General features: G+C 40.3%; 1 protein-coding gene across 26 annotated transcripts in view; it reads right to left on the minus strand.

Annotated features, from left to right (window-relative positions):
• The window catches only part of MAP4 (microtubule associated protein 4), a 231,241-nt gene that overhangs the window by 112,321 nt on the left and 91,549 nt on the right, over positions 1-27,371 (minus strand). For 24 of the 26 annotated variants that reach the window (XM_033205644.1, XM_033205816.1, XM_033205806.1 and 21 more), the window contains exon 3: positions 10,478-10,546. In XM_033205644.1, coding sequence (XP_033061535.1) covers positions 10,478-10,546 — 69 coding nt within the window. Of the gene's footprint in view, positions 1-5,055; positions 7,445-9,037; positions 9,081-10,450; positions 10,547-27,371 lie in introns of those variants that run through there. The other 2 variants (XM_033205824.1, XM_033205833.1) reach the window with 2 other exon arrangements.

Here is a 27,371-nt window from a genome sequence, read left to right on the forward strand (position 1 = left end):
AGAGGGAAAATTATAGCCATAAACACCTATATTAAAAGAAAAAAAAATAAAAATCACCAATTACTAACATAACCTTCGGCCGGGCGCGGTGGCTCAAGCCTGTAATCCCAGCACTTTGGGAGGCCGAGACGGGCGGATCACGAGGTCAGGAGATCGAGACCATCCTGGCTAACACGGTGAAACCCCGTCTCTACTAAAAATACAAAAACTAGCCGGGTGAGGTGGCGGGCGCCTGTAGTCCCAGCTACTCGGGAGGCTGAGGCAGGAGAATGGCGTAAACCCGGGAGGCGGAGCTTGCAGTGAGCTGAGATCCGGCCACTGCACTCCAGTCCGGGCGACAGAGCGAGACTCCGCCTCAAAAAAAAAAAAAAAAAAAAAAAAAAAAATAACCTTCTACCTAAGGAAACTAGAAAAATAGCAAATTAAACTCAAATTAGGCAGAAGAAAGGAAATAAAAAAAGATTAAAGTGGAAATAAAGGAAACAGAGGAGAGAAAATAGAGAAAACTCACCAAAACTGAAAGTTGGTTTTTTCAAAAGATGAAAAAAATTGACAAACCTTTAACTACATTTATTAAGAAAAAAGGATTCAAACTACTAAAACCAGAAATAAAAAGGAGATACCACTATGAATCTTACAGGAATAAAAAAGGTTTATAAGGGAATACTGAGAACTGTAGGCAAACAAATTATATAACCTAGACGAAATGAACAAATTTCTAGAAACATAAAAACTACTAAAAGTAACTCAAGAAGAAAACATTTGGGTGGAAAATTCCAAAGCTAACATCTGTGGCTATTTCTATAGTTTCTAACAATGCAGCTCAAGAATTAGCACCTGGCTGGGTGCAGTGGCTCACGCCTGTAATCCCAGCACTTTGGGAGGCCAAGGCAGGTGGATCACCTGAGGTCAGGAGTTTAAGAACAGCCTGGCCAACATGCTGAAACCCCATCTCTACTAAAAATACAAAAATTAGCCAGAGATGGTGGCAGGAGCCTGTAATCCCAGCTACTCGGGAGGCTAAGGCAAGAGAATCATGAGTCCTGGAGGTGGAGTGCAAGTTGCAGTAAACCGAAGGTTGCAGTGAGCTGAGATCATGCCATTGCACTCCAGCCTGGGCAATGAGAGCGAAACTGTCTTGTGGGGCTCAGGAAGAGAGAGAAAAAAAAGGATTAGTACCATAATAGATGGAGTTCCTTCAAATTTCCTCTACAGTGTTGAAGGATCTCATCCTCTATGATAAGTCATAAGCAGACAAATCTTATGTTAAGAGGATCTTGCTTTGAATTAACCTCTTGGTTAATTAAGATACTTCTTGTGCCCCCGCCTCATACTCTGTTAAGTTCACCATTTATTCTAGCTATTGCTACAGCATCCAGCTGCACATAGGTGTGATTTGACAGCATCTGTATCAACCAAACCAAAGTTTTCTGCCCTACAACTTCTCTGACACCAAGAGACAAGACATCTGCAGCCTGGCACTGCACACGTGCAAATCCAGAAGTACAAGAGTGTTAAGCCCAGGAGGCAGAGCTTGCAGTGAGCCGAGAGCGTGCCACTGCACTCCAGCCTGGGTGACAGAGCAAGACTCCGTCTCAAAAAAAAAGAAGAGTGTTAAGCAATGAGAGATGGTAAATGGTGAATAAATGTTATCCAATTCTATAACGGAGATACTCAGGTAGAGAACACTGAGAGGCATTCTACACAGGTCCTCAAAAGACCCCAAAAGAATTAAGCCCACTTTGCCCACAGCAGTGACTAGGTTAGTAGTCACACTGCACTATATTGTCTTTTCCTCTAATTTCACTTTTCCCAGTATCCCATTCTTGTGCCCTGGGGCCACTTCCCAAAATAAACTACCTACACGCAAAGCCCTTGCCTCAGTGTGGATTTTCTCTCAGTAACTAGAACTTAAGACAGGTTTTTAAAAAAGCCTTTAAAGGCCGGGCACGGTGGCTCATGCCTGTAATTCCAGCACTTTGGGAGGCCGAGACGGGCAGATCACCTGAGGTTGGGAGTTCGAGACCAGCCTGACCAACATGGAGAAACCCCCCACTCTACTAAAAATACAAAATTAGCCAGGTGTTGTGGCGTATGCCTGTAAGCAGAGATAACGCCACTGCACTGCACCCCAGCCTGGGGAACAAGAGCAAACCTGTGTCTCAAAAAAGACCCAAAAAACCAAAAAACATCAGAAGGCTGGGCGCAGTGGCTCACACCTACAATCCCAGCACTTTGGGAGGCCGAGGCAGATGGATCACCTGAGGTCAGGGGTTCGAGACCAGCCTGGCCAACATGGTGAAACCCCATCTCTACTAAAAATACAAAAAATTAGCTGGGCTTGGTGGCAGGCGCTTGTAATCCCAGTTACAGCTACTTGGGAGGCTGAGGCAGGAGAATCGCTTGAACTTGGGAGGTGGAGGTTGCAGTGAGCTAAGATTGTGACATTGCATTCAAACCTGGGCAACAAGAGCAAAACTTCGTCTCAAAAACAAAAACAAACAAAAAAAATCAGAATTATATTTTCACTTAAAGCTCAAGAAGAAGCTATTTTGTCTTACTCAATACAAAACCCCAAAAGAAATTGAAATAACATGGCTTAGAGTATAATTAAGTGCTTGGCTTAGAAAAGGATTCTAGTCCATGAGCTGGTTTCAGTGGAGTCCTAAACACCCTAGAAGCAAATGTAACATCTTGTATATGGGTATATGTGGACTTTTCTGAAGAGAAATTCTGTATTTGTATTAGAAAACCATGAACCAAAAAAACTTTAAGAAACATTAGATGCTGTTAATTTACTGATGTGTCTCCAGCATGCAACTCATTATCTGGAAAATGAAAGAAAAGAAATAAAGCTTTGTTCCAGGAATTTGGTGGAGTTGGGATGGATGTCTTGCTATGTCTATACACAGCAACAATAATGTGCAGCCTATGTTTGGGCTCCACTTGTGAGTTATGACAATTTATGGCATGGCTCCAACAGCCGTTCAGAAACTAACACACCACAGATTTACGTATCTGTTAATATTTCACATTTTTGGTGCTTTTGCATTTTTCTGATGCTAAATCCTTTGCATCCTACCAGATGAGACAGTGATGAAGCACACAGAATACCTTCCGTGTCATGACATTCTTTTTTTTTTTTTTTTTTTTTTTTTGAGGCAGAGTCTCGCTCTGTCGCCCGGACTAGAGTGCAGTGGCCAGATCTCAGCTCACTGCAAGCTCCGCCACCCGGTTTACGCCATTCTCCTGCCTCAGCCTCCCGAGTAGCTGGGACTACAGGCGCCTGCCACCTCGCCCGGCTAGTTTTTGTATTTTTAGTAGAGACGGGGTTTCACCGTGTTAGCCAGGATGGTCTCGATCTCCTGACCTCGTGATCCGCCCGTCTCGGCCTCCCAAAGTGCTGGGATTACAGGCTTGAGCCACCGCGCCCGGCCGCGTGTCATGACATTCTTAAAAAGTAGTTTTACTGTTTCACTGCTGGCATGACTTTACACATGCAAACAGTTATCACAATAATAAACCATTTATATACTCTAATTACGATGAAAACAACCAGTAACACTGCCATTTGTACAGCACTTAGTGCAATGTATCTAGCCCCAACCACTGTAAATAAGAGTAATTTACCTCCATGGTCGCACAGAGCTCTCTCCCACAAATAATTTGTAGTTAAGTCTTGTTAAACCTTCACTGTAATGGAAACGGCATCAACATAAAATTGAGGATAATCCAGTATTACACATGATTTAGGAATGAAACTAACATTCTGTGCCTGCCCGACCAGTCCTGTGTCTTTGCCTAGAACACCCTCTAGCCTCCCACCATATTATCATAAGGAGGAAGAATCCAAATGAAGCCAGGTTTCACCTCTCATCAGGAATGAGTACAATAACAAAATTTAAGAATTGCTTCCATTACCAAAAGCTTTAATCCTAGGGCATGAATAAGAAAGTTAATGGTCGGGCCGGGCGCGGTGGCTCAAGCCTGTAATCCCAGCACTTTGGGAGGCCGAGACGGGCGGATCACGAGGTCAGGAGATCGAGACCATCCTGGCTAACATGGTGAAACCCCGTCTCTACTAAAAAATACAAAAAACTAGCTGGGCGACGTGGCGGGCGCCTGTAGTCCCAGCTGCTTGGGAGGCTGAGGCAGGAGAATGGCGGAAACCCGGGAGGCGGAGCTTGCAGTGAGCTGAGACCCGGCCACTGCATTCAAGCCTGGGCGGCAGAGCGAGACTCCGTCTCAAAAAAAAAAAAAAAAAAAAAAAAGAAAGTTAATGGTCAATTATTCCTTACAGTATTTAAAATCTGTGCTTTAAACCTGAGAACAGATTACTGAGCTGTTTTAATAAAAAGGAAATCTAAAAACATTAAATTAAGCGTTCTTAACAAAAATGTCTGCCAAGCTTAAAAAGTTCCTTAGGCTATGCAAATTACTTAGACATAAAATATTTTTAGTATCTTAATTCAGTCAACATATTGTACTTGCAACCCTACTGTAAACAAATACTAACCCAGAATGGCTAGGGAACTGGGAATTTTGTTGAATTCTTCCCAGATACTGCATACTGGGTTATGAAATAATAAAGTTATCAAATTAAATGTTACTGAATGTAGCAAATTTTATTTGATAATTCAGGAGGCACTTTGGAAGACCGTGAATGTGAATTTTAACTGCACTAAACTAAACGTAGTGTTAGAAATTAACAAATGTAGTATTAGAAAGCATCTAACAACAACTGATATACCATGGAAGCTTCCTTTTGGAGTAACTTCTTAATACCTTTCTGTCAAGTGACTTTCTCACAAAATGACATTAAATATCAGTAGTCATTTGAACTTAACTTTTATAATTCTGGATAAAAGAGAGTTTACAATAACTATAAAAAGTCGTAAGTGAAAATGCTTGACAAAAACTTAAAAGTCCATACAATTAATCTGGGTAGGATTAGAAGCTATATTAGACCTAGAACTTGGGCCTCAAGTCTTTACCCAACTTGTGTTTTAGTAACATTATATTTCAATAATTATGACCCCAACCAAATCCAGTCCATAAGGTGTTAATGTAAGATGTTTATTAGTGGAATTTATTTAGTACAGTAATCACATTAAAAGTCCCGATATACAAACTGTTGAAGTCTAAAGTCACACAAAATACAAACTTAGGTATATGAATGAAGTTATAAAAACATTATTTAAAAACAAAGTTCTACATCTTCAACATTGGGCCAAAAAAGGAAAAAAAAAGAGAGAGAAAGAGAAAGAAGTCATATGAAAATCATCACATTTCAACAAAGCAGCCCTGACCAATCTGGCTGCCTCGCCATTGAGATACTGGACCACTTGGGTGTGACCACTATGGCAATACAGCATTTCATTATGGGACTGGCTACTCTGTATAAAACTGTATGTGAAACATAAAAATTCTTTCTTTCAAAATGAAACATCCAAGTGAAACGAACAGAGCTAATATATACCAAATTTTAGCTGGCTATTAGAAAATTTCAACAATTCTGTAAGTTCAAAAAGAAAACATATTTGAAAAAAACAAATTTCAAACAAAAATAAGCATAACCAAATGGAAATAAAAGAATAAATCAATGTCAATCATGATGTGTGAGTGTACACAGCGGAGTCATACCCAGACTTCTCCACCCATAACTTAGACAGCTACAGAGACTGGTTCCGAGCAATAGAAAGATGTCAAACATGATTTTTAAAAATTACTACTACCAGTTTTGAAAAGTTCCCTGGTGAAAGAAACCCAAAAATCTACTTAATAAGTAACTGTACACCAAAGGGAAAGGGTTGTTTTATTTGATGGTATATTCTCTACGGCAAGAGAGTTTTAATATTTCATCAACTGCAAAGAAGATAAGCATAACCTCTTTCCTTTAAAACATATCACCCTCACGTGTCTTCTGTCCAGAATCCACAGAATAAATGTTTGTCAGAGAATCCAGCCCTGTGACCAGATTGCTGTAGAAGAGGGAATGCTTCCTAAATTCCAGAAGTCGCTGCAGGGATTCAGTTTAAACTTTCATGATATTCTAATCTTACCATCTCAAAAGTAGTTTTGTATCACGGGATCTAAAACAATGTACATCTGGCCAGGCACAGTGCCTCACACCTGTAATTCCAGCACTTTGGGTGGCCAAGGCGGGTGGATCACTTGAGATCAGGAGTTTGAGACCAGCCTCGCCAACATGGTAAAACCCCATCTCTACTAAAAATACAAAAATTAGCCAGTGTGGTGGCACACGCCTGTAATCCCAGCTACTTGGGAGGCTGAGGCAGGAGAATCACTGGAATCTGGGAGGCAGAGGTTGCAGTAAGCCAAGATCACGCCACCACACTCCAGCCTAGACAACAGAGTGAGACCCTATCTCAAAAACAAAAAACAATGTATATCTCAAAATCTTTCTCAGAACATGGTGCCAATTATTTCTTTTAAGCTGAAATAATTTTTACCTTGGGGGTTATAAGAACCTGCATAATCGGTAAGACGACAGAAAACTTTAAAGTATTTCAGATCTTAAACCAGAATTCCTCTAAGATTTCAAAACATGGTCCATATTTTATGTTATATTTCTATAAATACAATCAAAGCTTACCATTGTACAGTACTAATCTCAATTGGTTCTAGATTTAAGCAATTAGTTTGAAAAAATTAGGAATGAGAATAAGAAAGTCCTTTCGAAACAATCCTTAGATAGTTAAGAGTCCATCTCCAAAAAAAAAAAAAAAATTTGGTCCAACTTCCAAATAATAAAGGATGATTTAATTTGGAAAAATACTCAAGAGTAGCTCTGAGTAATCCTAAATTTAAAAACGTAAAATTAAAATATCTATCATTATTCAGATTTTAGTAAGGTGGAGAGAAAGATAGGTAGCCTATAAGATTAACCTTCCCTAAAAGCAAGCTCAGAGGAAAAGAGGAGGGAGGAGAAAAGGAAATTCACTGCAGTACTGGTGGCCTCAACCCCTTTATGAAAACACATGTTCTCATTTGATGTTACACTATTCTGATTTATGTTGAAGATTTGAAAACCAAAGGAAAAAGGTCAACTAAAAATATTTAAAGGAAAAAAATGTGAGAATGAATCAAATGATAAAATCATGAAGAAAACAAGAAATAAAAGACATCAGATAACCTTTGTAAAAATTACTAAAATTAAAAAGAATTCATTTTGCACTTTGTGTTCACAAAGGGAAATGAGGCTCCATCAAACCCTGCAGAGCACAAGAGGAAGCAGGTTGTTTGCTCAGGCATCAGCAGAAATACGCCCCGAAGAACTACCCTCAGTTTCTTCTACATCGTGTCCAGGAAGGAAAAGCAAAGCTCTGCAAAATGCTGAAGGTTTTAGAAGTATAACGGTGCTTAGGAAAGATCACTGGTCTGGTGTTGCAGTAGCCCCAGTGTTGAGAGACAGCCTAGGCTTCTAGGAGGAGAAAAATAGAAAGGGAGGAAGAAGTAGGAAGGGGAAGGAAAGGGTGGAAAAGCACAGGTCATTAGTAAACAGCAAGTTCAATATCACAAGATGCTCATAAACCCAAGCTATTAATGAAGTTGGTTTGCTCTCGGGACTATAGATTACATTCTGAAGGAAACAGAAATGGGAATTTTCAAAATGGCATTGAATTAGATGCTCCAGGTAGTGATGGCCAAATTAGAATGAAGTCACCACATGCTCCAAAAACATGCACTGTAATCCCCTTCCCTCCCCCAATAAAACATGCATATTTTCAGTAAAGTATCCTTTTTTTTTTTTTTTTTTTTTTTTTTTGGAGACGGAGTCTTGCTCTGTCGACCAGGCTGGAGTACAGTGGTACGATCTCGGCTCACTGCAACCTCTGCCTCCCAGGTTCAAGCGATTCTTCTGCCTCAGCCTCCCAAGTAGCTGGGACTACAGGCACGTGCCACCACGTCCAGCTAATTTTTGTATTTTTAGTAGAGATGGGGTTTCACCATATTGGCCGGGCTGGTCTCAAACTTCTAACCTCAGGTGATCCACCCGCCTTGGTCTCCCAAAAGTGCTGGGATTACAGGTGCGAGCCACCATGCCCGGCCAACTATCTATTTCTTTTTATTTCTTTTTATTTTTTTAAATTTTTTTATTATTTTATTTTGAGACGGAGTTTCACTCTTGTTGTCCAGGCTGGAGTGCAATGGCGCGATCTCGGCTCACTGCAACCTCCGCCTCCCGGGTTCAAGCGATTCTCCTGCCTCAGCCTCCCGAGTAGCTGGGATTACAGGCATGCGCCACAATGCCCGGCTAATTTTGTATTTTTAGTAGAGTCAGGGTTTCTCCATGTTGGTCAGGCTGGTCTTGAACTCCCGGCCTCAGGTGATCCACCCGCCTCGGCCTCCCAAAGTGTTGGGATTACAGGCGTGAACCACTGCACCCAGCCTCAAGTACCTATTTTAATACAGTTGAGTGGTTAAATTCAGAACTCAAACAACCCAGGTATGCAAACTATATGCTACCTAAGGGCAGAGCGGTATCCAAGAACAGAACGACCTACTCTCATAATGTCATGGGCAGCTCATAAAGAGCCAGGTTCTTTTTTGTCAAGGGAATCCTGAAACAGTGAGGGCCAGGATACAGTTTTTACTCTTCTATTCTGTACTACTAAGACCTGGCAGCAGTAAGCACCTGCTACACAGAGTATGAGTCTCTTCTGGTCAGGCGTGACTTCCTACTAGAGAAGAAATCTACTCTTGTTTTTGTAGTTGTTTCCTTCCTGGATGAAAATGGCATCCAGTCTTTCAACTGCCTAATCAAATCAATCCCCTCCAGCCTTTCCTTACCCTGGTTAACTATTTCCTGGTTAAAGAAAGCTGAATTTACTCATTTTTTAAAAGTTCGTGTTCAGACTTCTCCTTTAATCATGGGGATATTTGCATAAATGTGTTCTTATAAACCACATCACATAGATGACTGCTTTCAAAGCAGACACAGAAAGTTAATATTACATTTGACTGAGATTATCAAAGAAATACAAAAACATCAATTCACAAAACTGGAAGATAAAGTGGCATTTCTGGTTGTTTCTAGCTTCTAAAGTAAAGAATTCCTAATTTATTAAGTGCTAATAAGGATGTAAATGTCACTTGGTAAACATTCACAACAAAAACAACTTGGTCATCAAAAAAACTGATGTATAAAGATATACACAACTTTCCTATGGTCACAGAATAAAGAGTAAATCCTAGAATAGCTGCTATTGCTAACAGAAGGCTTTCTGGAAGCCGTATAGAAATCCTGTGGTGGCTCACAGAAGGGCTTCTCATAGCTGAGGTATGCATATAAGAGAAATACAGAAATACGACAAATCTAGTAACTACCTCCAATGCAATAATATGAATCAAATGTATGGCCCAGTTAAGAGCACATTTGTAGGAAACAATGGGATTGATCATTAGAAGTCAACTCATTTGGGTTAGCAGTGTTGGCCTGATCACAACTGCAAAGTAAATGCACGTATTTATGAAAATAAAACAGGCAACACTCATGTCAGCTACTTAAGAAAATATGTATATGGTGGCCGGGCGCGGTGGCTCAAGCCTGTAATCCCGGCACTTTGGGAGGCCGAGACAGGCGGATCACGAGGTCAGGAGATCGAGACCATCCTGGCTAATACGGTGAAACCCCGTCTCTACTAAAAAATACAAAAAACTAGCCAGGTGACGAGGCGGGCGCCTATGGTCCCAGCTACTCGGGAGGCTGAGGCAGGAGAATGGCGTAAACCCGGGAGGCGGAGCTTGCAGTGAGTTGAGATCCGGCCACTGCACTCCAGCCTGGGCGACAGAGCGAGACTCCGTCTCAAAAAAAAAAAAAGAAAATATGTATATGGTATATCCCTGGGACTCCTGCTACTGCTTTGAGAATTTTGCTCACTATAAAGACATTGGGGCAGGGGGTTCGTGCTGGTTATGAGACAGGCACCCACAGGAACTCAATGCTAACTGAAAAAATATCAAAACCCTAGTAAAGAGCTAAGAGTTCAGTTAGAAGTAAATTTCAAAAGCAACAGTTAAGGGAAAGATAAAGGAAACACACTGGGGGCAAAATTAATAACTCCTAACATTGAACTGTAGAAAGCTAAATGCAATGTGATTCAGGGAAGAGATCTGCTGTTTTAAAGAGTTGTAGTGGCCAAATTCCTCCCATGTAACATATTTTGGTGATTATTATTCTGCATCTACAAAAGTATTTTAAGGTTGATCCAGTTCTTGTGTGGTACAGCTCCAATAAATATTCAAAAAATATCAAAGGAAACTCATTATTCTCCTTCCATTATTGGAGATTTTACATGGCAATGTCCTGGGTTTAAACACATCCAACAAGAACACTACCACCCTCAGAAATAATTCATATGCTTCCATTAATAATGCTCTTCAAAGAAGATTATCAAGGTGTTCATTGTAAGTGCATCACCTACACATTTGGAGAATCCTGGGAATCACTTACCTGTAGTATCGCTCCCTTCTATTCCATGACCACCATTGGCTAGCAGTGTTGGTTTAGAAGATGGAGTATCTGCAACAATGACAAATAATTACCCATTGTGACAGACAGAAAAATGAAAAACAGATCCAACCACTGTCTTATTAATGGAGTTTTTCTCACTCTTTGTAGCATTAGGTTAAAGCAATTAAAAACTGTTCAAAATTTAAAGATTTAATAAAAGGAAACCCAGAAACAGAACAGAGCAGAATCATTAATTCCTAGGGCACCCAAGCTCTTTTAAGTACCAGTTCCACAGGACAGCTCTTCATTCTGTAAATTGTCAAAGATTACCATTAAATTCAGTAAAACCATCATGGAGCAACACAGGTTTAGTATCAGCAATTCAAATCCAAATCAAACACTCCAAGAATACGAGGGCATTTGTTTTATTATTATTTTTGAGATGGGGTTTTGCTCTTGTCACCCAGGCTGGAGTGCCGTGGTGCGATCTCGGCTCACTGTAACCTCCGTCTTCTGGGTTCGAGCTATTCTCCTGCCTCAGCCTCCCGAGTAGGTGGGATTGCAGGCACCTGCCACTATGCCCAGTTAATTTTTGTATTTTTAGTAGAAATGGGGTTTCACCATGTTGGCCAGGCTGGGCTCAAACTCCTGACCTCAGGTTATTCACTGCTTTGGCCTCCCAAAGTGCTGGAATTACAGGTGTGAGCCACTATGCCCGGCTGAGGCCATTTATTAATTACTTATTAATTCCCACACAGGAAATCCAGGGTACCATCATTGCTTCTGGATGAGGATTGCATCAGCTGGAGGTAACCAGATGTACTTCTGGAAGCAGAGGACTCCTTTTTTTTTAAATGAAATTAGTTGTATCTCATTCCCTAATGACTAAGGATGTTGAGCATCTTTTCATGTGTTTCTCTGCCATCCCTTTGTCTTCTTTGGTGACTTGAATGGTCAAATTTTTTGACTATTTTAAAATTGAACTGTTTATTTTCCTATTATTGAATTTTTAAAATTCTTTATGTATTCCCAATATCAGTCCTTTATCAGATAAATTTTGTAAAAATTTCTTCTCTGTTTTTAACTTATACTGTATTTTCATTTACTTAACTGTGTCTTTAAAATAGCAAAAGTTTTTAATTTTTATGAAGTAGGTCACAGGATTTTTTTCCCCATGTTTTCCTCTAGAAGTCTTATAGTTTTCATATTTACATTTCACATTGAGGCCTATGGTACATTTGGAGTGAAATTTTGTATATGGTATAATGATGTGGGTCTAAGTTTCTATTCCTGTACATTGACACCTAATTATTACAGAATCATTTGTTGAAAAAGTCGTCTGTATTCTATTGAATTGCCTTTGCACCTTTGTAAAACAAAAAAATCAACTGACCATATTACATTTTGGTTTATTTCTGGGCTGTTCTGTTCCATCAATTTATAAGTCTATCCATTTTGCCAATACCACCCTGTCTTGATTACTGTATTTGTCTTGAGAAGGAGTCTCTCTCTGTCGCCCAGCCTGGAGTGCAGTGGCGTGATCTTGGCGCACTGCAACCTCCACCTCCTGGCTTCAAGAGATTCTCCTGCCTCAGCCTCCCCAAGTAGCTGAGATTACAGGCAGGTGCCACCACGTCCAGCTAATTTTTTTTGTATTTTTAGTAGAGACGGGGGTTTCACTATGTTGGCCAGCTGGTCTCGAACTCTTTTTTTTTTTTTTTTTTTTTTGAGACGGAGTCTTGCTCTGCCACCCAGGCTGGAGTGCAGTGGCCGGATCTCAGCTCACTGCAAGCTCCGCCTCCCGGGTTTACGCCATTCTCCTGCCTCAGCCTCCCGAGTAGCTGGGACTACAGGCGCCCGCCTCGTCACCCGGCTAGTTTTTTGTATTTTTAAGTAGAGACAGGGTTTCACCGTATTAGCCAGGATGGTCTCGATCTCCTGTGGTCTCGAACTCTTGACCTCAGGTGATCCGCCTGCCTCAGCCTCCCAAAGTGCTGAAATTACAGGCATGAGCCACCATGCCCAGCCATAAGTCTTAAATAAGGTAATATGAGCCCTCCAACTTGGTTCTTTTCCAAAAATGTTTTTGTTTTGTTTTGTTTTGTTTTTGAGACAGGGTCTCATTCTGTCACTCAGGCTGGAGTGCAGTAGTGCGATCGTGGCTCACTGAAGCCTCGACCTCTCAGGCTCAAGCTATCCTCCTACCTCAGCCTCCCAAGTAGCTGGGCCCACAGGTGCATGCTACCACGCCTGCATAATTTTTCATTATTATTATTTTTTGGAAAAACGGGGTCTCCCTATGTTTCCTAGACTGGTCGCAAACTCCTGACCTCAAGCAAACCTCCCACCTTGGCCTCCCGAAGTGTTAGTATTATAGGTGTGAGTCACTGCACCTGGCCTTGTTTTATTTCTTTGCTTTTCCATATAAATTTTAGAATCAGTTTTTGATTTATACTAAAATTCTTGATGGGATCTTATATGCAATTGCATATAAGACTATATAGATCAATTTGGGGATGTATGACTTTTTCTGAAAGTCTCTGGCTATATCTAACATTTTAGCAACCAGTCTAGCTCTGCAGTCACCTTGCTGACCCAAGAATTTAGAGATATTATTCCTAAGACAATAAGTAAATATCTACAATATATACTGCTAAAATAAAAAATGCAAGATTTTACTTTGGAAGACCACAAACATGCTGTCCAACACCTTAGTCCTCATAAATACAAGGCAGAAATCTTTCACACAAGCTTCTCATTGAAAAGATCATTCATTCTGTTACTTAAGAGGAATGGCCAAAGAGAACAATGTAAAAGAACAAGACAGTCCAAAACCGAATATAATTTAAATAAAAGAAGGAAATAATGGAAGGAAAGACAATGGAATTCTGTTAAATACCCACTATGTAACATATACCCTGCTAAGTCTTTCACAAACTGCATTTTACTTATCCAGAGAGATGCCATAAATATGCTCCATCCCACATTTGGCACAAGTAAATTCCCTTTCACATTCACACAATAAGTTTATAAGGTTTATTCTTCCTCGCTCAAGAAAGAATGCATATTTTAAAAAGCTTGCTTCATTTAAAAAATGCATATTATAGGAAAATGGAAATTACAAAAACTGATATCCTGCGAGTGGTATAAGAGCAGCTACTAGAGTGATAAAACCTTTTAAAATTTGATAACCAGTGTTGACAAGGGTAATTTCATTACATCATCTGGGGGAATGTAAACAGGAACAACCTTTTTATGAGACAAATTGGCAGCCTATCAAATTCTGCAATACTCACCTCAACAATCCATTTTAGGTATTTAGTTCACAAAGAGATATAAAAGTATAAAAAAGTGAATATAAACAGAATGTTTATTATGGCATTGCTTAAAAACAGCAAATGTCCACCAACAGATTCATTATAATATTGTAAAATAGTATACAGTAATAAAAGAAATGAGAGCACTTCGTGTTACTGATACGGGAAGATAACAGGCATCTAATAGCTAAATATAGATAAAGGCCAAGACACCCTAGAGTGTGTCTGTAGTCCCATTTATTGGAGAGGCTAAGGCAGAGAGGTGTCTTGAGTCTAGGAATTTGAGACCAGCCTGGGCAGCATAGTGTGACCCCATCTCTAAAAAAAAAAAAAAAAAAAAAAAATTAGCTGGGTGTGGTGGCACATGCCTATAGTATTTATCTCTTAATAAAAAAATAAAATAAAGAACCTGGCCGGGTGCAGTGGCTCAAGCCTGTAATCCCAGCACTTTGGGAGGCCGAGGCAGGTGGATCACTTGAGGTCAGGAATTCGAGACCTGCCTGGCCAACATGGTGAAACCCCATATCTACTAAAATACAAAAAATTAGCCGGCGTAGTGGCGTATGAATTACAACTACTCCGGAGGCTGAAGCATGAGAATTGCTGGAACCTGGGAGGCAGAGGTTGCAGTGAGCTGAGATTGCGCCACTGCACTCCAGCTTGGGTGACAGAGCAAGACTCCTTCTCCAAAAAAAAAAAAAAAAACTTCATTCCCATATATTTACCTATGTGATTAGGGTTTCTTCACTACGATAGCTACAAAAACAGGAAAAATTGCTCAATCCTATTTCATCAGAGAAAGAAATATTGATCCACAGACCCATGATCTAACTGAGAAAAATAACAGACCCCATCATCTCATAAGAAAAGCATTTCCAATAAAATTCAACTTTTATAGTAATAACATCAAAAATTACAACGTATGTAGGCCAGGCACAGTGGCTCACACCTGTAATCCCAGCAATTTGGGAAGCCAAGGTGAGCGGATCACTTGAGGCCAGGAATTCGAGACCAGCCTGGTCAACAGAGTGAAGCCCTGTCTCTACTCTTCTTGAGGAAACAAATAGGATTAAGTGAAAATGAAGGGAGATTTAAAAAAAACATAATACATGTGATTGATAAATTTCCTCTGGACCAAGTTAAAACACGGAACCTTATTGTTACAGGAACTTTAAAAATTAAAATTTAAGTTTACATACATATTTAGTAGCAGAAACATGGTAACACAATCAAGAAAAAACTTTCAAGCATAAAAATGTATTACATTAGGATAAAAGTCTGAGACATGTTATGGAAATAAGAGTTCAAGGACTCAAAAGAAGAATTTAAATTTCCAATGATAAAGAACAGCTTGTTCGTATATTTTTAAACTAGATGATGGAAATCAAAATGCTCTATATTTAGAAGCATTTGGATACATTTAGCAGAATGAGGTAACTTATTTTTATATGGCAAAAGTAAAACATTCTCAAAATTCCATGTTTTACAACTAAACTTTTGTTACAAAATTTTAGACGTAAACTTAATGTACAAAGAGACAGAATTTCTCAGAATTCTGAGTATGTGACCAAAAGTTAAGACCACTACTTTAGACCAAGTTAAAAAGAAAGCTTCATATATACAGACAGAAAATTTTCTAAGATAATAAAGTAAAAAAAGCAGTTAAAATTCATACCGGTTGATTTCATTTGTATGAAACTAAAGCCACTAAATTTTTTATTGTATGTTTGTAACTGCAAAGAACAAAGTCTTAAAAGATCTACCCTTCTTGAGGAAATAAATAGGATTACATGAAAATGAAGAGTTGTTCTTTATTTTTGTTTGAGACAGAGTCTAGTTCTATCGCCAAGACTGGAGTGCAGTGGCGCAATCTCAGCTCACTGTAACCTCTGTCTTCCGGTTCAAGCGATTCTCCTGTCTCAACCTCCCAAGTAGCTGGTAGCTGGGACTACAGGCACGCACCACCACTCTTGGCTAATTTTGTATCTTTATTAGAGACAGGTTTTCACCATATTGGCCAGGCTGATCTCAAACTCCTGACCTCAAGTGATCTGCCTGCCTCAGCCTCCCAAAGTGTTAGAATTACAGGTGTGAGCCATGGCACCCGGCAAAGACTTTGACTTAATTTTTAAGAAAGAGGGTTTTGCTCTGTTGCCCAGGCTGGTATGCAGTGGTATAATCACACCTCACTGTAACCTCAAAATGTTGGGTTCAAATGATCCTCCCCTCCCTCAGCCTCCCAGAATGTGGGACAACAGGTATGCACCACCACAGTCGGCTATTTTATTTATTTGAGACGGAGTCTCCCTCTGTCGCCCAAGCTGGAGTGCAGTGGCACAATCTTGGCTCGATGCAACCTCCGCCTCCCATGTTCAAGCGATTCTTGTGCCTCAGCCTCCTGAGTAGCTAGGGCTACAGGTGCGTGTCACCATGCCCGGCTAATTTTTTGTGTTTTTAGTAGAAACGGGGTTTCACCATGTTGGCCAGGCTGGCTTCTAACTCCTGACCTCAGGTGATTCACCTGCCTCAGCCTCCCAAAGTGCTGGGATTACAGGAGTGAGCTACCACACCCAGCCAATTTTATTTTTATAAAGACAGGGTCTCACTAAGTTGCTCAGGCTGGTCTCAAACTCCTGGGCTCAAGTGATACTCCTGCCTCAGTCTCCCAAGTAGCTGGGACTACAGGCATGAGCCACCACGATTAGCCTCATCCACTGTGCTTTAATTCAATACTACTTTATTTATTTTGTTGCTCAAATTTTTCCAGTGTTGAAAATGGGGAACTCTTTCAGTTGACTCCTGTGTCCCTTTGACATACTATCTCTGTCATGGTGGGCTTTGGAGCATAACTCCCGAACAGTCTTTTTATAAATGATCTGTGGAATTAAAGGCAAATTTTTTTCCGGTGAAGAGCATAAATGAGAGATTTAATTGTGAATAATATGTATAATGGAAGTCTTATTTGCACACACTTGTTTACTTTCTCCCTGCCTTTCCTCCTGCCTCAGCCTCCCAAGTAGCTACGACTACAGGCATGCACCACCACACCCAGTCCATTTTTTATTTTTTTTTCTTTGTAGAGATGCAGTCTTGCTGTGTTGCCTGGGCTGGTTTTAAACTCCTGGCTTCAAGTACTCTTCCCGCCTCTGCCTCCCAAAGAGCTAGAATTACAAGTGTGAGTCACCATGCCCAGCCTCCCTGGTATTTTTGACCTAAAATGTGCAAAAGGGAATTTCTGATTCATAAAATGTGACTTTCATATAAGAGGTAGCAGAACACATTTCAACTGGCTTGGAAACCAGAAAATTATTCAAAAGCTATTTGCTTAGATACTAAAATAGTAGGTGAAAGTTGGATTAGATACAGGATATATATATAGCCTCAAAGTATCTCCTCACAAATTACTTATTCATTACAAAGAGAAAAATATAAATTTTACAGTAAAGAGGCTGGGCATGGTAGCTCATGTCTGTAATCCTAGCACTTTGGGAGGGTGGGGAAAGCAGATGGCTTGAGCCCAGGAGTTCAAGACAAGCCTGGGTAACATCGCAAAACCCTGTCTCTATAAAAAAAAAAAAAATACAAAAAATTAACCAGGTGGCCAGGGGTGGTGGCTTACACTTGTGATCCCAGCACTTTGGGAGACCGAGGCAGGCAGATCACATGAGGTCAGGAGTTCGAGACCAGCCTGGCCAACACAGTGAAACCCCGTCTCTACTAAAAATATAAAAATTAGCCAGGTGTGGTGGTGTGCACCTGTAATCCCAGCTACTCGGGAGGCTGAGGCAGGAGAATCACTTGAACCCAGGAGGCAGAGGTTGCAGTGAGCCAAGATCATGCCACTGCCCTCCAGACTGGGAGACAAAGTGAGACCCTGTCTAAAAAAAAAATAAAAATAACCAGGCATGGTGGTGCATGCCTGCAGTCCCAGCTACTTGGGAGGCTGAGGCTGGAAGACTGCTTGAGCCTGGGGAGGTCAAGGCTGCAGTGAGCCAAGACTGTGCCACTGCACTCCAGCTAGGGTGACAGAGTAAGACCCTGTCTCTAAATAAATAAATAAAATGTTGTTTTTTTTTAATTAAAAAAATACAGTAAAGAAAACAGGCAGACACCAACAAGTGATGAAAGTTATCACCACCAATAATGTGATATAGTGCCATCATGTGCTTCCTGATGTGGTGCACTTAGGACACACATCATATTTACATAGTACTACTGCCAAAAACGTGTAACTTGAATCTAATTATGAGAAAATGCCAGGCAAACCCAAATTAGGGGACTTCTAAAAAATAACTTGCCCATACTATTCAAAATATTAAGGTCATGAAAGACAAAGAAGAGCTGAGGAACTGTTCCAATTAAATGAGACTGAAGAAACATGAAAACTAATGTGATTCCAGATTCAACTGCAGACAAGAATAAAAAAATTAGAAAGGAATGTGTTGAATCTGTTGGGACAACTGATGACAATGAAATAAGGTTCGTGGATAGACAGGAGTATCTCATCAACGTTTAACTGCTGATTTCTATCATCATATTCTTATAATGTGCAAATGCCTAGTTCCTTGGGTAAAGAGGTGTGAGTTCTACAATATGTTCTTAAATAATCCAAGGGGAAGGAAGTATATGTAAATATAAAGAGAATGATAAAGCAAATGTGCAAAACAGTAACAATTAATAAACCCAAGTAAAGGGTACATGGTACGTTCTTGGCTCTATTCTTGCAGTGTGAAGTTTAACAAAGTCATTCGCTTGCAGAATATTATTTAAGAAATGGGGCCGGGCGCGGTGGCGGGTGCCTGTAGTCCCAGCTACTTGGGAGGCTGAGGCAGGAGAATGGCTCAAACTCGGGAGGCAGAGCTTGCAGTGAGCTGAGATCCGGCCACTGCACTCCAGCCTGAGTGACAGAGCGAGACTCCATCTCAAAAAAAAAAAAAAAGAGATGGGGTCTTTGGGGTCTTGCTATGTTACCCAGGCTGGACTTAAACTCCTAGGCTCAAGCGATCCTCCCTCCTACTAAGTAGCTAGGATGGGGCTACAGGTACATACCACCATCCTGGCTTGCTTGCAGAATATTTTTAGCAATGAAATGCTTCTTTCTTTTTTTTTTTTTGGAGATGGAGTCTCATTCTGTTGCCCAGGCTGAAGTGCAGTGGCACAATCTCAGATCACTGCAACCTCCACCTCCTGGGTTCAAGCAATTCTCATGTCTCAGCCTCCTGAGTAGCTGGCATTACAGGCGCACGCTATCACACCTGGCTAATTTTTGTATTTTTAGTAGAGATGGGGTTTTGCCACGTTGGCCAGGCTGGTCTCAAACTCCTGACCTCAGGTGATCCATCTGCCTCGGCCTCCTAAGTGCTGAGATTACAAGCATGAGCCCCCGGGTCCTGGCCCCCTGCTTTTCTTTCAGGCCAGGGTACTATTATTATGAAGTATACATTTTGGTACAACATTTTTTTCTCCAAAAAGAACTATTAGTTATGAGACAAGACTCTATTTTCAAATCAAAGTCGGAAAATAACTATTTTTGCAAAAATGTCACACTAATTTTTTATGCATAGATATAAACTTCCCTAAATATGATCATGAGACTACTAAGAGGGTTTAGGATTAGACAAGTACACCTACCCTAAATAAATATCTACCATTTTGGAGACACAATTGCTTGTTAGTCTGCACATTAACCCAAACCTGAACAAACTGACCAAAAAAACCATTTCAATTCAGTGTAATAAGCAATGATTATACATCTATTATGTGCCAAGAGCAGTGATCTCTAATGCAGATCTGGCCATGTTTCTCAGTACCCCTCAGTTTCTCATAGACCATGAGACTCTGCATAATTTCTCTTGATCTGCTTCTCTATGATTCTCTCTGGTCACTTGTCACTGTAACCTTTGATTTCTTAACACTGAGAAACCTGAGGTTGCTAGTAAACTTTGATTATGCTGTTCTTCCCTACTTTTACTAAATGTGTCATTCTCCATGAAATATAGTAGTAAATAAAATATTATCCCTGTGCTAGAGCATGTTAATAAGTGTAAGATAACAAATAGCTTAATTATGATCTTACAAGTGCCACAGAGGAAAGAGGAAAATTCAGGAAAGAAAAGCACTTACCAAGAGGAAGATGAAAAGAAAGGCTGGCAGGGTGTGGGGGTAGTGGGAGGTCTAGAAGGGAAAGGGAACAGAAGTCAGGGAATGTTCTGGAAAGTTAATCTAAATCCGACCTTAAAGGATTTTAGAACAACAACTTTAGCAAAAGCTTTATATAACATCACCCTCCAGCCCAGAACCGTCCTCCAAACTCCGGACTCCTTATCTGCCTATCCATCTTCTCCATTTGGATGACTAGCAGGTAACTCACTGTGAACATATCCCAAGCTAAATTTCTTCTCTTCCCTTCAAATCCTACTCCTTCTGTAGCTTTCCCCATCTCAGATGACGGCAATTCTTTCTTTTCAGTTGCTCAGGCAAAACCCTTGAAGTAATACTGGATTTGTCCTTGGCAACATCAAGGCCTTACACTTTAGGTAAGAAAAGTTTTGGGGTCATGCATATGTTAAAGTCTGATGAGAGTGAATTCAAGAGCAAATGGGAGGAAAGGAATTGGTGACACGTAGTAGACACGTCTCTTTAAAAGAAAGCAAAGCAAAGTAAAAAGGTAGGTGAGATGGATGTGAGATTCAGACAGGATTCTTTTTTAATGACAAAAAAAATTATAGTATGTTTGATGCTGGTGAATGACCCAATTGAAAGAAAGCAACTGATGATGCAGGAGACAGAAGAGAGAACTGTAACAGCAGTGGCCTGAGTGACAGCATGAACAGTTCACCCATAATAGAAAAACAGCAGACAATAAGGGCATAGATGAACATGGGTTAGGAGGAAATGTGTGGTGGGACCATGTGGAAGTTCTGCTCTGATTAAGTCAATTACTTTATGAATATGACTTATGAATATGAACAGGAGAGCCAAGTGCCAGCAGTTTCACAGAATAGATGTGAAACAGTTGTCTAGGAAAGTGAAATATTTTACAAACTCATGTGAATTAGTGGCAGAGTCCCTCAGTTTGTGCTCTGTATTGAAATGAAGCAAGACTCTTTTACATTTCCTGAACATACGTCTAATAATTCTGCTTTTTGAATTTAAAAAACAGATTTTTAGTTTTTAAAAACTATCAATGAGAAACTAGATCAAGTAGAAAGTATGTGCTCATGAAAAAGGCAGTTTCACCGAAAGAACAGGGGTTTATTTTATTTTATTTTATTTTATTTTATTGAGACAGAGTCTCGCCGTCGCCCAGGCTGGAGTGCAGTGGTGCGATCTCGGCTCACTGCAACCTCCGCCTCCTGGGTTCAAGATTCTCTTGCCTCAGCCCCGAGTAGCTGGGATTACTGGTGCGCACTGCCATGCCTGGCTGATTTTTTGTATTTTTAGTAGAGACAAAATTTCACCATGTTGCTCAGGCTGGCCTCAAACTCCTGACTTCGTGATCTGCCTGCCTCGGCCTCTCAAAGTGCTGGGATTACAGTCATGAGCCACCGTGCCCAGCCAGAACAAGGGTTTAAAATGAGAAGATCCGGTAGCTCACGTCTGTAATCCCAGCACTTTGGGAGGCCTAGGAGGAAGGGCTGCTTGAGGCCAGGAGTTTAAGACCAACCTGGGCAATAGAGCAAGACCACATCTCTATTTTAAAAAGATTGTTTTACTTGTTTAATGATCAAATGCAACCCTCTCATTTCTAATACTTAAGCTTCATCTGGGATGTGGGACTAAATGTAATAATATAGGATGTCAACTGTATAGTGCTAAATAGCTATTGTTATTCTCATATTATTAGCTATTGTTATTCTCACTGTTATTAACCATATGTTGATCAACTACAAATTTGTTATCTATCAACCAACTATAGAATAACTGTAGGTTGATCAAGAAACTTTACCAGAATAAAATAAAATGAAAGCAAGAAGAGGTTAGAAAGGAAGAAGAGAAGTTGGATTCTACTATACATACAACATCTCACAATCTAAAAATGTAAGCCCAGGAGAGAATAAAAAACAACGTAACAACACTAAACACAATAAGGTTGTCAAGTAGAAAAAAGGCTTGCATATTTCCCTGCCAGATAAGACATACTGGACCCTAATCATTGGAATGCTGCACATTACTGGACAAGTCCTAATTCAAAAGATGCTTATACTATGTTTTCTCACTGACTGACTTCCCCAGAGAACCCCCATTTCATGAAATAGAAACTTTCTCAGTGAAACACACACAGCATCGAAAATAGCATACTTTTTTTAGAAACTAATCACATCCTCTGAGACATAGATATTCAAATTTACTTTCTTTTGTTGATTCCCTCTCCCCAGAAGTCAGATTCCCACAGCAGGCAAATCAGCTTGGCAGAGAAGTAGCAAGAACCTGAGAAGGCATGTGTGCTGTGAGTTAGCCTTGGGCAAAACAGCCAGGTCTCAACTCAAGGGAACCCTCTGGTGCTGTCAGACCCATGCCAACACTGCCCTCTACTGGCCAGCTAAGCTGGTTGCAATTTTCTGCAAAAGAAGGGACCAGTCTGTTAAGGAGAAATTCTGCAGTATCTAACAGTAGTCACTTAGGCCCTTTTCCGTGGATTAGTGTTTCTCAATCATGCATATGCATCCAAGTCACCAATTAAGGCTTGTTAAAACAGACTGCTGGTATGTGGCAGGGTGTGGTGTCTCCCATCTGTAATCCCAGCACTATGGGAAGTCAAGGCAGGAGGATCACTTGAGCCCAGCAGTTCAAAACCAGTCCAGTCCAGGCAACACAGTGAGGCCTTGTCTTTACTAAAAATGCAAAAAACTTAGCCAGGCCACTGCCCTATGTTAATTTCTTATTCTGTGGGAATAAGCTTTTAGCTTCAAAGGCCTTAAGGAATGTTAAGGAGAAAGCATTTTCTCAACTTCAGAAGAACTATTTAATCACACAGAGAACAGAAAAATTAAGTGATTTGTTCCATAAATATGCTGGCTATTTGTGTCTGAGGAGCAATACTGTGCTACATGATCATCTGAAAGAATAAGAGTCACAGATGCGTTGCTTCGTCATTCACATCTAAGAGAAAGCTTCTATCTTGTGTCTCCCTCATCTAGAAAATAGCGCCATATAATGCTGATAATGAACAATTAAGGAAAACACCATTTTTCAAGGAAAAAAGTCAGGTAGTACATAATTTTCTTTCTTTTTTTTCTTATTACGGCCATGGTACAAAACAAGTAGTACATATATCCTGAAAAAGTGTTTGAGAATTGTTTCTCAAGGTGATAGGCATTTTAGAAGAAGAGTTTTACACCAATTTTATTTCTAAGTATTGGTATTTAGATGGTTTACACATGCAATGCTAAGATAAAATACTTGTAGAAGCAAGAATAAGTTGAAGTGCAAAAGGAAATGAGTACAGTATATCCATAGAAAAGGAATAAAGGTCGGGGGGTTCTTGTGTTGCCAGGTATGAAGGGAGAAATCATACTTAGAGAAAAAAGCAATTTTTCTGCTTTGTGATAAATGCCATAAAAGTGGTCCTGCTTTCTTACCTCTTATTTTATAAGTTGAAGACAATTAGGGTGGACATGTAAGAATTAAAGGAAATAAAACACCATTGTCCAAAGAGTTCTATTATGTGTAACCTACTCAACCATCCCTTCTATATCTAGAGGCAAGAAAATGGTTGATAAACTTCCACTGGATGGCCTAAGTAAGCCTGTTGTTAAGAACATATCAAGAGCACTAGGCTGGGTGCAGTGGCTCACATCTGTAATCCCCGTGCTTTGGGAGGCTAAGGCAGGAGGATCGCTTGAGGCCATGAGTGCCAGACCAGCCAGACGAACATAGTCAGACTCTGTCACTACAAAAAATAAAAGGATAAGCAACGCACGCGTACCTGTAATCCAAGCTATTCAGGAGACTGAGGCAGGAGGAACCTTTGAGCCCAGGAGTTAGTTACATGTTGCAGTAAGCTATGATTGTGCCACTGCACTCCAGCCTAGGTGACATGGAAAGATGCTGTCTTTTTTTTTTTTGAGACGGAGTTTCACTCTTGTTGCCCAGGCTGGAGTGCAACAGTGCAATCTCGGCTCACAGCAACCTCTGCCTCCCAGGTTCAAGTGATTACTCTTGTCTCAGCCTTCTGAGTAGCTGGGATTACAGGCACCCACCACCATGCCCAGCTAATTTTTTTCTGTTTTTAGTAAAGACAGGGTTTCACCATGTTAGCCAGGCTGGTCTCGAACTCCTGACCTCAGGTGATCCACCTGCCTCAGTCTCCCAAAGTGCTGGGATTACAGGCATGAGCCACCGCATCCGGTAAGACCTTGTCTTTAAAAAAAAAAAAAGTGTCAGTGATCGGCAATAGTTTACTGAACCTCATCTAAGAACAAAATCAAACAAAGTTAGATGTATAATAAAACGTTAATGAAGTCTACGGGCCTTCCGTCACTTCTAAAGACGTATTCAGAAGAACGGCTTGTTTAGAATCTTCTCCAGGAAAAACACAAATATGAAACCTGTCATTATGGCAAAAACCATCAGTCCGATAATGTATAAAAATCAGACCCACAGCAGAGAAGTCTCCATTCATAAAGAACTCACTAATTGCACAAGATTTCTACAAGGATAAATAAGGCGGCTCCTTTCAATTTTCTTCTTTGATGTCTCCAAACAGCCATCACCCCTTCCTTTTATTCTTAGTTAAGACTTCTACAACTTTTAGGAAGCTGGTATGGAAAAAATGCAGTAATTTACAATCTATTGTAATTATAAACTTTATTATTATTATTATTTTTAGAGACAGGGTCTCTCTCTGTCATCCAGGCTGCAGCACAGTGGTGCTATTACGGCTCACTGCAGCCTTGACCTCTGGGGCTCAAGTGATTGCCTTCTACACCTCAGCTTACTGAGTAGCTCAGACTACAGGCACACACTACCATGCCCAGCTGTAATTATAAAAACTTTAATCACGGTATCTTCAAAGAGTTCGTGGAAAATGCATTCTATGAAAAACCGTTCATGGATTTCAAGGGAGTTTTTCTGCATCAAAATAACTCATACTCCAGCCTGACCAACATGGTGAAACTCCATCTCTACCAAAAATAAAAAAAATTCGCTGGCATGGTGGCATGTGCCTGTAAGCCCAGCTACTCAGGAGGCTGAGGCAGGAGAGTCGCTTGAACCCAGGAGGTGGAGCTCGCAGTGAGCCAAGATTGTGCCACCGCACTCCAGCCTCGGTGACAGAGACAGACTCTGTCTTAAAAAAAAAATGAAAATAAAATAAAAAAAGCTCATACTAACTTGTTATAACATGTCTGAACAGGATCTAGTTTGAAGCACTCAAAAGGATAAAACATCAGTTTGAAAAGAGCCCCTAACAAAGCAACATGAATCCTGCTAAAATTGAAACAAAAGCAAATGGTAAATTTATGGTGAAACTTGGATGAAAGAATGGTGAAATCACTGATGCTTTCTGTAAAGTTTATGGGGACAATGCCCCAAAGAAATCAGTAGTTTACATATGAATAACTTGTTTTAACACACCAGCCAGATTCAGAGGTCTGTGCCTATAGTCCCAGCTACTTGGAAGGCTGAGACAGGAGGATCACTTGAGCCCAGGAGTTCAAGGCTGTAGTGCTATGGTTACACCTGTGACTAGTCACTGTACTCTAATTTGGGCAACGCAGTAAGACCCTCTCTCAAAAAAAGAAAAAAAATAAAGGAGGAGATGATGTTGAAGATGAAGCCCCCCGTGGCAGACCACCAATATCAATTTGAGAGGAAAACAGAATGATCTAATTGAAGAGGACTGACAATTAGCAGAACCAACAGTCAATACCACAGACATCTCAATTGGTTCAGTTTACACAATTTTGGCTGACAAATTAAAATTGAGCAAACTTTCTACTCAACTGGTGCCAAAACGGTTGCATCCAGATCAGCTGCAAACAGCAGAGCTTTCGATGTAAATTTTAAACAAGTGGGATCAAGATCCTGAAGCATTTCTTTGAAGAATTGTAACAGGAGATGAAATATGGCTTTACCAGTATAATCCTAAAGACAAAGCACAATCAAAGCAATGGCTACCAAGAGGCGTAAATGCTCCAGTCAAAGCAAAAGTGGATCAGTCAAGAGCAAAGACAAGAGTTTTTCAGGATGCTCAAAGCACTTTGCCTGTTGACTTTCTGGAGAGCCAAAGAATGATAACATCTTATTAGGAGGGTGTTTTGAGAAATTCAGCCAATGCTTTAGCAGAAAAACACCCAGGAAAGCTTCACCAGAGAGTCCTTCTCCACCAGGACAATGCTCCCGTTCATTCCTTTCATAAACAAAGATAATTTGTGACAGTTTTGATGAGAAATCATTAGGCATCCACCTTACAACAGTCCTGATTTGGTTCCTTCTGACTTTTTTGTTTCCTATCTTTAAAAAAATCTTTAGTAGCAATGAAAAATTAAAAACTTAAACAAAAAAAACTTTAAAGGGTATCCATTTTTCTTTATTTCTTCATTTTTCTTCATTTAATAATGTTAAAAAGCCAGGCACAGTGGCTCACACCTATAATCCCAGCACAAAAGAAAAACAAATAAGTATTTACTCCAAAAAATCTTGATTCCTTAATGGAAAATGGGAAAGTCTATCTCTCTCTTAATCCGTAATGGATGGTGGAGACATTTGTTCTCTGACTGACTAACATAAACAAAGAAAACTTAGTAAGAAGAAAGGAATGATAAGACGTAAATATTGTAGCAACTAGTCATGGTTGAGATGCTCTTCCCATCCTAATATTAACTTACCCTCATCAGTCATAGGTGAAAGAAGCTAGCTGCTTTTCATTTTCTAATTTCCTTTAATTGTGCATTGTTTCTACCATCTAGGACTGAGACTAGGTGGATAAGGACAGTGAGGTGGTAGCAGTAGATTTTCTTGTGCTTCATCTTGAGTGACTTGATCCATGTAACATTAATGTGGCCCAAGAGGAGGAAAGTTTTTAAGACATTATTTTATTTATAAAAAATTAAACCCTCCCTGCTATTTTTGACATGTAAATAACTTAAAAGTTCAGGCCAGGCATGGTGGCTCATGCCTGTAATCCCAGCACTTTGGGAGGCCGAGGTGAGTGGATCACCTGAGGTCAGGAGTTTGAGACCAGCTAGGCCAACATGGCAAAACCCCATCTCTACTAAAAATACAAAAATTAGCCAGGCATGGTGGTGCATGCCTGTAATCCCAGCTACTGGGGGGCTGAAGCAGGAGGATCCCTTGAACCTGGGAGGCAGAGGATGCAGTGAGCAGAGATCGTGCCATTGCACTCCAGCCTGGGCAACAGAGCGAGATTCCATCTCAAAAAAAAAAAACAAACAAACACAACAGTTCATTAACTCAGAAGACTACTCCAGAAACTGGCAAGTGGTTACTCCAGGAAGGAGAACTGCCTAGCTAGGGTGTAGGGATTGGGATCATTTGTTTACTGTATATCCCTTTGAACCAATTGGATTTTGTACATATGCATTTGTTAGCCTGTTCAAAAAATATATGAGTTT

The sequence above is a fragment of the Trachypithecus francoisi genome, unplaced genomic scaffold, assembly GCF_009764315.1.
Source record: "Trachypithecus francoisi isolate TF-2019V2 unplaced genomic scaffold, Tfra_2.0 Lachesis_group0, whole genome shotgun sequence".
Taxonomy (NCBI): domain Eukaryota; kingdom Metazoa; phylum Chordata; class Mammalia; order Primates; family Cercopithecidae; genus Trachypithecus; species Trachypithecus francoisi.